Source organism: Phocoena phocoena, chromosome 2 (assembly GCF_963924675.1).
Source record: "Phocoena phocoena chromosome 2, mPhoPho1.1, whole genome shotgun sequence".
In the NCBI taxonomy this organism is placed as follows: Eukaryota; Metazoa; Chordata; class Mammalia; order Artiodactyla; family Phocoenidae; genus Phocoena; species Phocoena phocoena.
In genome coordinates this window covers 143049520-143064856 of record NC_089220.1, presented here as the reverse complement: position 1 = coordinate 143064856, position 15337 = coordinate 143049520, and the positions used below count along the sequence as shown (strand labels likewise).

Sequence of the window (15337 nt, the reverse complement as noted above, 5' to 3'; positions counted from 1 at the left end):
GATGAAGATGCTGAGGCTCGGAGACAAAAATGGTTGCATAAGCTGAGTGAAAGGAACTTCAATCCCATTTTTTTCCTTTAGGACACAGTGATCACTTACAATGTTTCTTGTCCCATGAGGACTTGAAAACTTATTTTCTGCAGCCTGGAAGTTACTTGCTTCTAAGATTATAACTCTCATTTCTCTTTCCCAATATCTGAATTTTATCCTAAACGTTCTAAAAATGATCTTTTCTTTTCTAAAAATGATCCTGTCCAAGTATTTCTTTGGCTTTTGTTTTCCTGACAGATGTTTCACAAGTAAGTAACAAAAGGCTCCAATTAACTTTTTCCAAGAGCCTCATCAAATGATGAAAGAAAAGTAGCAAATAAGTGTTCCAGTATATACCTGGTTTATGTCAAAATTATAATAATTCTAAAAGGGAGGGAATGGTGTCCTAATTTAAACAGATATTTATTGCTACACCATGAACTGAGTAGATTACTCAGAGTCTAGCAATGTATGTGTGCATTTCTGTTTTACTATTAGCTTTGAGCAGTTTTGAAGAATATAAATTTAAAATACTCTATAATTGCAATAAAATAAAGATTTCATAATTTTTCAAAAATAAAAGTAAAAATTAGTAAAAAGCTGTTTCAAAAAACTCCTTGTATGTTTGTTCATAATTTTGTTATTATCACCTGGCTTTTAAATCCACCTGTGCTGTAAGTTGTGAGATGCTTCTTTATGTTACTTTATCATATTAAGATTTATTTAGGGGTCCAGGGGACCTTGTGCATGTTCAGGGCTATACCCCTGAAGAGTGACATCAGAGGGCTGCACCCTGTTGGGGAATAGACCTTACCTAACAAGTCTAGCCAAAGTCACTAAACAGATACACAAGTGGATAAGCAAACAACAACAGGCACTGAGGGTGGGGAATCAGTACCCAGAGTTCCTACAATATGTTATCTAAAATGTTCAGGTTTCAACAAAAAATTTTGAGACCTGCAAATAAACAGGAGCATGTGATCCATCCACAGGGAAAGTAACAGGATTTGAGAGGGCCCAAATGTTGGACTTGGTAGACAAAGACTTCAAAGCAATTATTATAAACATGTTCAACGAACTAAGAGAAACCAAGGTTAATGAATTTAAGGAAGGTATGATGACAATGCCTCCTCAGATATAGAATATCAATAGAGAAATGGAAAAAAAAAAGAGGTAAGTGGAGATTCTGGAGTTGAGAAGTATCATAACCAAAATGAAAAATTCACCAGATAGATGGAATAGTAGGTTTGAGCTGGCAGAAGAAGAAATAAGCAAACTTGAAGATAAATCAATAGAAATTTTATGCAATTTGAAGAACAGAGAGAAAAAAGAAGAAAGAAAAGTGAATATGGCCTTACAGAAACAAGGACATTATTAAGTGCACCAACAATAAGGAGTTCTGGAAGAAGAGGAAAGAGAGAAAGGGAGCAGAATAATATTCAAAGAAAGAATGGCAAATCCCAAATTCTATTTAAATAAAACAGTGATCTACCCATCCAAGAAGCTCAACAAATTCCAAATAGGATAAATGCAAAGAGAGTGCCTCTCAGACCATGGTCAAAATGATGAAAGACAAAGACAAAGAGAACGTCTGGAAAGCAGCAAGGGGCTGTACAACACACTTAGTAGACAAACAAGGGAACCGCAATAAGATTAATCATTGACTTCTTATTAGAGCCAATGGAAGCCAGAAGGCAGAAGGAGGGCATATCTGAAGTGTTAAAAGAAAAAACTGTAACCAAGAGTCTTATACCCAGTAAAACTATCTTACAAAACTGCCCATGAAGGTGAAATGGGCAGACAGGTAAAAACTGAGAGAATGTGTTGTTGGCAGACCTGCTTTACAAGAAATACCAACAGAGACTCTTCAGGTGGAAAGCAAGTAATACCAGGCTGTAATTGGTATCCACATGAAAAAATAAAGATAATTATGTATGTAATCTACAAAAGAGTATAATTGCACATTTTTAGTCCTGACTGATTTAAGAAGCAATTGCATAAAGCAACATGTATGTAATTGTATTGTTGATCCTGTAACATACAGAAGTGTACAATACTTGACCATAATAGCACAAAGAAAATAGGTGAGAGCAAAGCTGTCTTGGTGTAAGGACTTAAGCAAATAACCGAATCATTAGAACCTTAATAAATCATATGGAGATGAAAGTTGCCTTATCATACTCCTGATTTTACAGGGAATATGGAAACAAAGAGAAAAAACATGGACTTTGGAGTCAGAAAATTTGAGTTAAGTCCTTGCTTTGAGCAACTGTTAGCAGTTTGAACTTGGATAAGCCACTAGCATCTTTGAGTCTCAGTTACCTGATTTATCAAGTGCAGTTAGTGGTATAATATCTGACCTACCTTCTTTGTCCCATTTATCCTTTTGAAGGATCCTAGCATGTGGTGCTGTACTGAAAAAGCTCATGGATTCACCAATGTGTGAGAATATTCCTATTTGCATCCCAAGCTGCAGCCTGCCAGCTCAAATCCAAGTTCATCTCCAAAGTCCCCCTTCCCTCAGTCACCACCCATAGATCTCCTTACTCTCATTCTCACCATCCCCCAAGGCAGAAATGAATCTTTCTTTACGTGCCTATGGCCCTTCATTGGCACATCTTTAATTGCACTCATTCCATTTTCTCTGAAGTAATTTGTTTTCATGAACTCTCTTCTCTTGTAGACTGAGGTTGCTGAAGGGAAGAAAGGTCCCTGTGTCTTTCATTTCTGTCCTCTTAGTAGACACTAAATAAAGGTAAATCACTGAATGCATTCAATCAGCATCAAGCCCTGGGGAGTCCTGCAGGGAATTTTATGAGTCCTTCCTACTCATAAAATTATATTTTGTTTAAAAAATGTTGGCTCCAGCATATTCCGGTTTTATCAAGACTTCTTGCAAATCATAGGCTTGTCCTTGCACTTGGTATCTGGGGAAGGCAGGAGGAATGCTGTAAAGTCTGTGGAAATAAGAACTGCCTCAGAAGCATATAAACACAAATAGGCTGGCATGACATATTTCTTACTTTGGAGGCAGTGAAAATTTTGAGTAATTTTCTCTTCCACCTTCTTTCTGTATTATTTTGGTTTCCAAATTTCTACATTGAGCTTGTATTATGATTAGGATGAAATGGCTGCTTGCTGATAATAAAAGTAGGCTGCAAGCAAGCTATGTTTCCATTTCAAAGCTCCTCTTTGCTGCCCCTCAAAGCAAGGGATACTCTACTTAAAAGCAATTTTCGTTTAGATTCTAAAAGAAAAAAAAAAGGTTAAAAATTTCTCTCTAGCGGGCATTTAGGACAGTGAGGTCTGTAGGCTCGAGTTTTTTCTCTTGCCTGCTTTGCAAATTAAACTCGAGAAAAACCTAAGAGGGGAAGTGAGGCGCAGGGTGGGGGGGCGGAGGTGGGGCGGTGACAGCCCCCGGGATGGGGCCGCACCAGAGCCCAGCGCAACTCGTGTGTCGTCACTTATTGGCTAGCAGGGTCCCGGACCTTGGCCAATCGCAGGGGGCCGGGTCGTCATGGCGACGGGGAGGCCAACACAGGCGCTGTGCCCCGGAAGCTTGTTCGCGGGAGAGCAGGGGACGATGGCTCAGAACCTGTACGGTCCAGGAGTCCGGATGGGCAACTGGAACGAGGACGTCTACCTGGAGGAGGTACGGAGGCAGTGGCCGGGCACGGCCCGCCCACTGCCCGGGGACTCCCCCGCCTGGCCTAAGTTCGGGCCCCTACTTAGAGCATCCCAAGCCTCCTTTCGCACCCAGCACACACCCAATGTCCGTAAAATCCCAACTCCCTCTGAACGCGCTAAGAATCTCACTGGCTGACCCGCAGGTCTCACGCCCTTCTACTCTTCACGCGCGTCTCTTGGCCTCCCAAACTCTCAAGGCTCCTGCCTGTGTCTCTCCCTTAGTCTAGAGCCCCACTAAATTCCCTCTGTTCCGCAGAGACTTACAGTCTCCGAAGCTGCGGTCCAGGTGAGCAGGTAGACTGTAAGCAGAAATACTGCCCCCATCCCCCACCTTGTCCCACATCCCCTCCTGCGTGTCCCCGTAGCATCCCTTGTTACTGACCTTATACTCATTGCCCTGAATTGACCTATGGCGGTCTTAACAAGACCCTGGCCATCCTTTTATGGAACTAGTTGGGTGGGGAGACACTTTCGGTGTCCATCATCATACAACTAGCAGAGACCTCAGTAGGAGGGGATATATGACCTCCAAATGTTACTCATCATTGTCACTGGTTGGAGTAATTATAGGTGATGTTTCTTTTTTGTGTCTTTCTCATTTTTCTAAACATTCCACAATGAAATAAAAAATAAAGTAATGCTAAAAAAAGTCCCCCATTTCCATCATGCTCACATTTCTTTTTACGTTCTCAAATTTTGCTCTTACAACTTGTCGTGCTTTGGACCTGAAAGCTCTCAGTATCTCTATTATTCAGGACTCTTGCTGACCCTTTGGGTTTCATTCATTTTTCTCTTTAACCAGGAGCTCATGAAAGACTTCTTAGCAAAGAAGGACAAGGGACAACTTCTCATACAGAGAAACAGAAGACTGAAAGAGAATCTTCTGAGACCGGTAATTTTAAATTCAAGCGTTGTTTTCAAAAGTCTGTCAAATTAAATGTGAGAATATGTAAGGCAAGCAAAAATTCCATAAGTGAGTTGTCATTTGGAAAATACCAATTCTTCTCTTTAGATAACCACAATGTTTAAAATTCCCTAAGATTTTAGAAACGTGAGAAGTTTGCTATTAATTTTGTTTACCTGCATTTTCCAAATTAAGAAATGAATAGATTGATACATGCACGAGTAAAGTGCCCTTTAGTTGGTGCTCAAGAAAATTTCTAGGAATGTTGAATAAGTTAATAATGGAATCAACCCATGAAATTTTTCATCAGCTTTATTTTACTTCGTTTGGGATTATCAGGGGCATTGATTTGGCAAATTGGGAGCAGATTGGTGGCAGGAAAAAGAAGAAGAAAGATTTCAGGAAATTCAAGTCAATCCCTTCTTAAAATAGGGTACATCTGCAGTGGCCTCGGCACTGGCTGTGAAGGAATTGCATGGTTTATCTGAAAAACTCCTATTTAAATTGTAGATGCAGCTTTCCATATCTGAAGACGGATACATTCGCTATGGCGACAAAGTGATGCTTGTGAATCCTGACCACCCTGAGACAGAAGCTGATCTGTTTCTGGGCGGGGACCTGAGCTTGTGTATGACTCCAGATGAAATTAAAGCCCATCTGAGTGACGAATTAGAGGTGCCCTGTGGCCTGAGCGCAGCTCAAACCAAGATCCCGGTTGGCAGAAACACTTTTACCGTTTTGTGGTAAAGATACTTTAATTTTAGGCTCGTTTTCATCATAAATATCTGTTTTCACTTGCAGTTTAAGGATGCCCTGGGATTAGAGCAGTGCTGATTGGAGGCAAAGGTTACGTGACTATTCTCTGTGATTCTCATCTTGCTTTCGTATCTTGAGAATGATCGTCAAGGGGCCTTGGCAATCCTGTTACCTTAAACATCAGGATAATGGGTAATTTGATTTCAGTTCACATCAGGATAATGGATACTTTGAATTCAATTCAAAATGCTTAATTCAAAAGTATTGCATCCAGGGAATTAAATTCAGAATCTGCCCAGAAGCCAAGTGGGTTTTCCTAATGACATTTCATAAGGCTTTGAGCTCATTTGAGTGCTTTCATTGTTTTTAATGCTACTCTGTTATTTCTACATCAGAAATATATAGTTAAATGCAAGGTAGCAGTCCATGGGGATTTGCTGTTTTAAAATTAATTGTCCACTAAAAATGTACTTGAAATTTTGGAGACGAGCATTTAAATCCTTAGAGAATAGATACATAATTATTTTGGAATCGAGCATTTAAATCCTTAGAGAATAGATACATAATTACAATTAAAAGTCATTGCTTTCAGTTTGTTACTAAACTATGATAGCAAGTTTATATGACAGGGATATAACTAGTCCTTTAAGTCTTTAGAGTTTTCGAATACACATAATTTATGTTAAAACAGCTAAAAATTGATCACAGTTTCTGTTTCCTGGAAGATTAAGAGGGAAGAGTGTATTAAATGTCTACAAATTTGTTACCTTGCTTCTCTCTAAGGTTGTCAGTGTATGGGGATGTCATATATAGAATAGGGAATATAGTCAGTAATATCATAATAATTTTAAATGGCAACAGATGGTAAGTAGATTTATCGTGATCCTCTCCTAACGTGTATAAATATCAAATCATGATGCATACACTTAAAGCTAAATATAAGATTATATATCAATTGTACTTCAATTAAAAAAAGATGCCAGTGGACTTGGACCAATTCGTTAGTGTAGGACAGTATGACTTGATCAGTCCACCCTAGGCTCACGAAGCGGGAACACTGTGTGTTCCGAGTGTGTTGGAAGACAGTGAGTAAGGTGCCAGCAAGACTTGGGGGCCAAAAGAAAAGACCTTTTGGTAAGTGACTTATTTCAGTTACGGTACATGAATAGACATTACTAAGAAAACTATAAACCGAAGTGCAGACACAAAAAATAGAGCTGCAGAATGATCCTAATACAGAGAATTTACATTATATTAATTCTCCACTGACAGTACAGCTGGAGAGGTCACTGGTCAGGTCCTTAGATACGGGCAGAACTTTCGCCTCGGGATAGCAGGAGGATTTGCAGACAGAATGGTAAGTCGTAATACTGCACGTCTACTTTGGACCAGTCATTTTTGTTTCCATGTGGGTTAATGGCTACTTACTGAAGTGGACAGAGAACTGTACGGGCACGGGCTCCATCTCTGGCCTCATTATGGTGTCAGCCTGCAGCTTTTCCGAGGCAGTCTGGGGCCAATTCTTTCCTTCTAACCTCACGAATTACAAAAATACATCCTTAAAAGCTGAAGAGTAAGGGGGAAAAAAAAAACCCTCTTTGCAATGCAGCTGGTAAAAAGCAAAAATTTATACCACCTCCACTTGTAAGTTAAGTGATCAGATTATGTAATATTCTGACAGCTGTTTAATGTCACCAATGCTAACACATTTGCATAAATCGGGGAGCACAAGTCTTTGATCTTTACCTCTACCTTGGGAATTAGGCAGTGTAATAGAACCAGATAAATATGGATTTGAATTCCAGCTGAGATGCATACCTAAGGGTTGGGACTTTGGGTAAGTTATTTAACCTTTTTGAGTCTTTCTATAAAATGGAGATTATTTACTTACTACGTGTTTAAGAGCTTCACATATGTAAACTCATTTATTCCCCCCAACAAGTCTTTAAAGTAGGGACTGTTTTACCCCTGTTTTATTGATGGGGAAACCGAGGCACAGCCAGTTAAGTGACTTCGCTCCAAGTCACTTGGCTACTAAGGGGGAGAGCTGGTATTATATATAACATTTTTCATTGAATCAAAGATTCCGTTATTGTATGATGTGGCACCGTCAACACCAGCAGCATCATTATTATTTTCATACTATCAAGAAATCAATGCTGGCAGATAAATTCTGACACACCATGGACGGTAGGCTGCAGCCTGATTTTAAATGTGAAAATTAGAGGAAATACCCAGTTGTTGAAAGAGGAAGTAAATCATCACTCCCTCATCCAGAGAGTAGCCCTACTAACATTTTAGCTTATTTTATAAAGGGAAAATCTTAAAATATAGGGGAAATTACAAGCATTACAACATTTAGATATTATTTTTTTTTCTTCTCTTTTTTTGTTTCTCTCTTTCTTTTTATTTACCTTCTTTTCCCACCCCTCCGTTCCATCTCTGCTCTTCTTCTCTTTCCCCTAAATCATCTGTTCTTTGCCTGTTTGTCGACTTGGGCTTAAATATCTGCTCTTCCAGAGATTATAAAAGTTTGCCATGTTTGTTGCTAATATTTCCTCTCATTTGTTAACTTGGCTTTTAAATTGTAGTTGTTCTCATCTATTTTTAAGTAAAATCTGTCAGTGCTTTTCTCTGTAATTCCTTCCATTGCTCAGAGCCTTTGAAGTCTGCTCCAAAGATATGATAAAAAGAATAACTTGTATTAATTTTTAGATGTCTAAACTTGAACTGTTGCTTAAGTTTATTCTTTCATCCGCTTGGGATTTATTTTGATAGAGGCCTTGATGTGAACATCTAAATTTCCCCCAAATGACTAGTCAGTCATATCTGTGTTATTTCTTGAATAATTATTCCTTTCTTCACTGACACATGCTGCGTGTATTAAATTATTATACGTGCCTTTCTATTTGGATCCTTTGAACTGGAGTTGTTTATTTTTATTCCAGGTCACTCTGATGACTTGTAGGACTAGTTCTTTATCATTACACTTCTTTGTCTGAATTATGTTAGGAATTAATCTTTCAGTCAAATGTAGTAATAATTTTTTTAAGTGCCTCTGCCCCTGTGGGGGGGGAAATCACTTGGTATTTTGATTGGCATTTTAAAATTAAGTAAGCTCACATTTTTTGTAGCTTTACAATATTTGTCCTTCTGAGATGTCTCTCTGTTTCTTCAATTATTCTTTTCTATCTCTCAGTGAAGTTTTGTGCTTTCCTTCACATGGATCTGACACTGATCTCGTCAAGGTTATTCCTTGGTATCTTCTATTTTGGAAGCTACTGAAGGTAGGTCCTTTTGACAGTTGCAGCAAAAATAGAAGATAGACATTGATTTTTATACTCACCTTGGATGAAATCACTTACTCTTATGAATTCAGGTTGATTCTCTTAGGACTTCTAGGTAGGCAGTCAGCTCATCTTCAAATTATGACAATTTTATCTCTTCTCAAATTCTTATACCTCTTATTTCTGTTTCTTGTCTTTGAATTAGCAAGCTCTTTCAGGGTATTTATGAAAAATCTGTTGATGGTGGCCTTGTAGAGGCCTGATTTTTGTTCCTGATTTTCTTATTGTTTTTCTTTATATGAACGAAGCAACGTTTGTGGTTTGAGATAGACATTATTTTCCATTTGGTCTGAATGGCATTGTCATCCGCCCCATCAGCCGGGCCAAAGCCGCAGTGTATCTTGCACCCATCTTCCTTTCCCACCCACATCCAGCTCCAGCTATTGTCAGGTCCCATGGCTCTTCCTTCACAGTGCAGTTTGGCCCGTCTTTGCACTCCCAGTGCTGGTACCTCAGTCCAGGACCCCATAGCTTCGTCCCTTTAGTCTATCCTGACTTCATCTGATACTGGCAGCGTGCTGTCAGGTCAATCCTTTAAAAGCTCAGCTTTGCTCACCTTGCACCTCCATTGAAAAGTCAGTAGCGGTGCCCCCATTGCCCTCTGCATGAAGTGCTGCTGTTCACTGTGGCATTTGAAGCCCTCTGTAATATGTCCCTACCCTGCCTGTCCATGCTCATCCTCTCGGGCTCCCTGATACCACATCACCTCCTCCTCGGAGTCTTTCCTGAGCCCCTGGGAGAGCATGTGTTCCCATCTCTCCCCTCCTGTAGCTCTTTGCATCCCTGCTGGACGCCATACCTTACAGATGCTTCCAGTTTCTATACTCAGTCATCCCTCCTGTCAGTCGGAAAGCTTCTTGAGGGCAGTACCTCATTTCTGCCTTCCCCCAGAGCGCTTCATGACATAGCTTTGTATAGAAAAGGTGTTTAATGAAAACCGATCAAGATATGCCGAAACGACCTCCAGGTGCAGGGCGAATCAGTAAACGGCTAATGAGGAACTAACATTATGGACCTTTCAGCAAGATGGGGTGCTCCTTGGCGAAGTTATAGGCAACCAGAGAGCTGACATAAGTTCCAAGTGTGGACGTCAATTCCAGAGGGGCCGAGGCCCCCTTGGAGGCTCACGTATGAATATCAGCTGTGCTGGTATTGGTTTTAAGAGCACTTCACTTCATGCAATAATAAGTTTCATGCAACATTATTTATAATGAATAAAATATTGCTCCAGGCCTGATGTCCTGAAAAAGAGGAGGAGTCAGAATGGGAGAAAATATTTGCAAACAAAGCAACTGACAAAGGATTAATCTCCAAAAATTACAAGCAGCTCATGCAGCTCAACATCAAAAAAACAAACAACCCAATCCAAAAATGGGCTGAAGAACTAAATAGACATTTCTCCAAAGAAGATATACAGATTGCCAACAAACACATGAAAAGACGCTCAATATCACTAATCATTAGAGAAATGCAAATCAAAACTACAATGAGGTATCACCTCACACCAGTTAGAATGGCCATAATCAAAATATCTACAAACAATAAATGCTGGAGAGGGTGTGGAGAAAAGGGAACCCTCTTGCACTGTTGGTGGGTATGTAAGCTGATATAGCCAGTATGGAGAACAGTATGGAGGTTCCTTAAAAAACTAAAAATAAGACTACCATACGACCCAGCAATCCCACTACTGGGCATAAACCCTGAGAAAACCATATTTCAAAAAGAGTCATGTACCACAGTGTTCACTGCAGTGGCCCAGACATGGAAGCAACCTAAGTGTCCATCGACAGATGAATGGGTAAAGAAGATGTGGCACATATATACAATGGAATATTACTCAGCCATAAAAAGGAACGAAATTGAATTATTTGTAGTGAGGTGGATGGACCTAGAGTCTGTCATACAGAGTGAAGTAAGTCAGAAAGAGAAAAACAAATACCGTATGCTAACACATATATATGGAATCTAAAAAAAAAAAGGTTCTGAAGAATGTAGAGGCAGGACAGGAATAAAGACGAAGACATAGAGAATGGACTTGAGGACATGGGGACGGGGAAGGGGAAGCTGGGACGAAGTGAGAGAGTGGCATGGACATATACACTACCAGGCGTAAAATAGATAGCTAGTGGGAAGCAGCCGCGTAGCACAGGGAGATCAGCTCAGTGTTTTATGACCACCTAGAGTGGTGGGATAGGGAGGGTGGGAGGGAGGGAGATGCAAGAGGGAGGAGATATGGGGATATATGTATACGTATAGCTGATTCACTTTGTTATACAGCAGAAACTAACACACCATTGTAAAGCAATTATACTCCAATAAAGATGTTAAAAAAAAAAAGAGGAGTGCATGAGATGGTGAGGGAGGCTGGGTTTGGTATTCCAAGGAAGGGAAAGCACTTGCCGGTGATGTGAGGGCGGGTGGTCTCAGCCTCTGAGATGGCCTTTCTGAGGGAGAGGAAAGTTGAATGTTCTTGTACAATCCGTAAGAACAGGGATTTTGAAAACTGCTTTTGAACACACTGGCCGTCCAGCCTCTCGGGTAGTTGTGAGGTAGTCCATCTGCTTGCTGTCGTTTTCAGTTATATTTATCAAGTGACCACAGGACCCTCATGAAGTCGTCTAAGAGGTCTTGGCTCCAGGAGGTGTACCTGACGGATGAGGACTCCTACCTGAACTGCTGGCAGGCGGCCTTCCCTGACCCCCAGCTACGCCTGGAATATGAAGGCTTCCCCGTCCTGGTGAGTGCAGCCTGGGGAAGGCAGACGTGTGGGCGGATGCTGTGAAGTGGGTGCGATTTACTCGTGTGTGTGAAATGGAGGCTTGTCAGGGCTCCGATGCCTTATATGCCTCACACATTTTCACTCTCTCTTTTTCATTTCTTTCTTGTTTTAAAAAAATATTTATTTGTTTTTATTAAAAAATTTTTAAAAAACCTTCTTTTGGCTGCGCCATGCAGCATGCAGGATCTTAGCTCCCTGACCAGGGATCGAACCTGTGCCACCTGCAGGGGAAGAGCAGAGTCTTAACCACTGGACCGCCCGGAAGTCCCTCTTTTTCATTTCTAACTCAAGTTTGGGAGGCACCATTTTGCCCTGTGGCAGCATCCCGCCTTGGTGTTTCTCGACTCTGGCGGCGCACAGAATCACCTACAGAGCTTCATAAAGATACCGAGGCCCAGGCTCTGCCCCTGAGATCAGGCTGAGAACCACTGCCCCGAGATTATAAGGATGAGGACACTGCTTTCTTCCAGGCCTCTGTTAAGTCCTCATTTCTAAAGAGACTGGGTAATCTGGGGGAAGTGAAGGACAGGGTGGGGCCGACGCACAGGTGAGCACGTTGCTGGACATTTTCTCAGGAGCCTGGGCCCTGCGGACAGGAGCACAGTTCTGGATGGGAAGGCAGGTCTGGTGGGCACAGAGCTGTTTTGAGGACCAGAGGCCATGCTACTTGCGTGTGAGACATCCAGCAGACGGAGACTAAGGAGTTGTTGGAGGTTATTGGGAGAGTTACTGGATTTACAGCCAGGAAGGACTTAAAGAGTTGGCCATCCAGGAAGGGGCCCCCAGTTACCAGGCACTCTGAATCCACCTGACGCAGTAGGCTTCTCTCCCGAGCTCTGTAGGCGGACCCAGGTTTGCAAGGGTCTTTCTCCCAGCACAGAGAATATACACGTGGTCCACAAGGATGCATGCTTGACAGATTTCCTCTCTTCCACTGGTCTTTGCCAAGCTTTGCTCCCCTTGGAATTGCCTCTCATTCCCATGATTTAAACTGTCAGTATCTCCGCTTCATTGTCTGTAAAGTGGGGATAGATGATGATGCCTAACTTACGAGGTTTCGTGAGGATTAAGCGGTTAGTACATTTTACAGTGTTTATTAGAAAAGTGCCTGGCCCAGACAGCGCTCCCAAGCATTCATTGTTGTTAATTTAACGGTGGTTGTTCTATTGTTGCCGTCATTAGGTTAGACAGGTTGGGGAGTTCAGGCACCAGGAGCTCATTTCTCTGTTCCTAACTCAGTCCACAGCCCGAGGCAGGTCTCTGAGCCACATTCAGACACATCTGCAGAATGGGACATTTCATACCTGTCCAGCTGCTGTCCACATGTCAATACCCTCCAGTCAGAGACCATCAGGAGCACCTGGGGTTGAACGAGTCGGCTTCATTCCTTGTTGCAGTGATGGAGAACGTGCACCATGGAAAACCGTGGGGCGTCTCAGTAAGAGGCTGGTATACATAGTCCGAAAGGATACATGCACCCCAGTGTTCATAGCAGCACTGTTTACAATAGCCAAGACATGAAAGAAACCTAAATGTCCATGGACAGAGGAGCGGATAAAGAAGATGTGGTACATATAATACAATGGAATAGTACTCAGCCATAGAAAATAATGAATTAATGCCGTTTGCAGCAACATGGATGGGCCTAGAGACTGTCATACTGAGTGAAGTAAGTCAGACAGAGGAAGAAATACGACATCGCTTATATGCGGAATCTGAAGAGAAATGATACAAATGAACTTAGTTACAAAACAGAAACAGACTCACAGACTTAGAGAAGGAATTTACGGTTACCGGGGGAAGGGTGGGAGGAAGGGATAGTTAGGGAGTTTGGGATTGACATGTACACTCTGCTATCTTTTAAATGGATAACTAACAAGGACCTACTGTGTAGCACAGGGAACTCTGCTCAATATTATGTAACAACCTAAATGGGAAAAGAATTTGAAAAAGAAGAGATACATGTGTATGTATAACTGAATACGTTTGTTGTACACCTGAAACTAACACAACGTTGTTAATCGACTATGCTCCAATATAAAATAAAAAGTTTTAAAAATAAAATAAAATAAAATAATTAGAAGGAAAGGACAAGTTATAGAATTGGGGCTGTGGTTGGGAGATTTTAGTGAGGGTCTCAGAAAGTGGGGCTTAGCCCTGGATTGGAATCTGACAGGAAGCAGGGCTGTCTCAGTACATCTTATCTATAGGGGGCAGGCCAGAGCACGACCAAAGCTGTCGTGAGTAAGGAAGCAGTAATCACTCCTGTTCTCTGGTGGGGAGGAGGACACTTGGTATTTTGTGGCTTGGACAATGCTCGTGTTTTTGCTGTGTTCAGACATGATCACAAAGTGGTCTTCTTTTTGTCTTGACCCATCGGGGTCACAGCGTGGCCTTGTCTGATGTGGGCACCGTGTGAAATTGATTATATTCCATAGGAGAACACTAAGGCAGAGCCCTGGCTGCCAGGCCAGTTCCCGGATGTCAGGGGCTGCTTTTCCCCATCTCACTTAGCTTACCTGAGTCAGGGTTTTGAAATAATATGCCTTTTATTTTCTGATTATAAACAATATATGTTCACTTATGGAAAGTCAGAAAAGTACAAAAAATAATATGATGATTACCAGTAGTTCCATCTTCTAGAGAAAGCCACTGTTATCATTTCTTTTTCCATGTATGTGTTTTTTTAATTTAGTTTTAATTTAAAAAAAAAATAGGACATCCGGAATATTCTTATTTTTTCCACTTAACACCACTGACCATATTTCAAGTTGTCAAAGATCTTCTCCAATATGACTTTAAATGATTGTATAATGTTTCACCATATGTGTATCTATAATAATGTATTTATTAATCTATTATGGTTTGGCTTCTAGATTATTCTCTCTCTCTCTCTCTCTCTATATATATATATATATAAATGAATATATACTATATTTTCAAATTTTTGCTTTTAGGAAACTGGAGGCCTTAATTCATAATTCAAATAACATACTCTCTTTATCTTTAAAGGCAAATGCAAAACTTCTTATCAATCACTGCCACACAAATCGCGGACTGGTGGCCCACCGGCATCTTTTCTTAAGGTATTGTATAGCAGGGTGCAAGAAAATGCCATGCCAGAGGGCAGGGGCTGTGAATATAGGCAAAGAAGTTCAATTTAAAGAGGATGACCACACACAGAAAAAGTCCTTTGATGACGAAATATCGCCACATAGAACTTTGATGGTGTGAAAACTCCTATTAGAGCCCCTTCTATTATACAGGTCCTTCCCCACAGAGGACTTTAGCTATAATGGGATCCTATATACCTGGTCCTTGCCCAAGTAGGCTGAGTCTTGTTGGCAAACACATAGTGTTTTAGAGAGCCCCCCCTCCAAGAGCTTTATATAGCAGTCTGTTGAATTACGTGCTTTGAGATGAACTTAACAGCTTACTGAGGGATGTAATTCCATTTCCAACCAGTGTTAATTCTTTCTTGCCCCAGTACCTATTTTGGAAAGGAAGCAGAGGTCGCTGTACACACATATCTGGATTCACACAGAGTTGAAAAGCCGAAGAACCATTGGATGTTGGTGACTGGGAATCCCGGGAAGGACTCGTCCACCATGTTGGACCTGTCTAAACGGCCGGCGGAGGACACCCGAGTCCTGGAGCACGTGGCGGAGCCGGAGGCCAGGAACGCACCGGGCGCGCATGCGTGCACTCGTCCGATGTAGCTTTTACAGGAAATCTATCTCGGTCGTGCCTCAAGCTATTCTTAAGGAAGGCACGGAACTCTCTGAACTTTGTATTAAAACAAAGGCTGTATTCGGATTATTGAATTAACGGTGG

General features: G+C 41.3%; 1 protein-coding gene across 1 annotated transcript; it reads left to right on the top strand.

The window, feature by feature from the left end:
- Positions 1-3607: 3607 nt before the first annotated feature.
- CFAP161 (cilia and flagella associated protein 161) lies at positions 3608-15222 on the top strand. Its single transcript, XM_065872648.1, has 7 exons — positions 3608-3682; positions 4520-4609; positions 5132-5364; positions 6650-6734; positions 11303-11461; positions 14516-14589; positions 14991-15222. Exons 1-7 carry the CDS (start codon positions 3614-3616, stop codon positions 15220-15222), a joined length of 942 nt encoding a protein of 313 aa, XP_065728720.1. The 5' UTR covers positions 3608-3613.
- Positions 15223-15337: the final 115 nt, after the last annotated feature.

What these genes read in the sequence shown, in the direction of transcription:
- CFAP161 (XM_065872648.1), top strand. Translation starts at nt 3,614, where the DNA reads ATGGCTCAGAACCTGTACGGTCCAGGAGTCCGGATGGGCAACTGGAAC. An exon ending in AACACTTTTACCGTTTTGTG is followed by an intron (nt 5,365 to 6,649) that starts GTAAAGATACTT and finishes CTCCACTGACAG; the next exon opens with TACAGCTGGAGAGGTCACTG. An exon ending in GAGGATTTGCAGACAGAATG is followed by an intron (nt 6,735 to 11,302) that starts GTAAGTCGTAAT and finishes TGTCGTTTTCAG; the next exon opens with TTATATTTATCAAGTGACCA.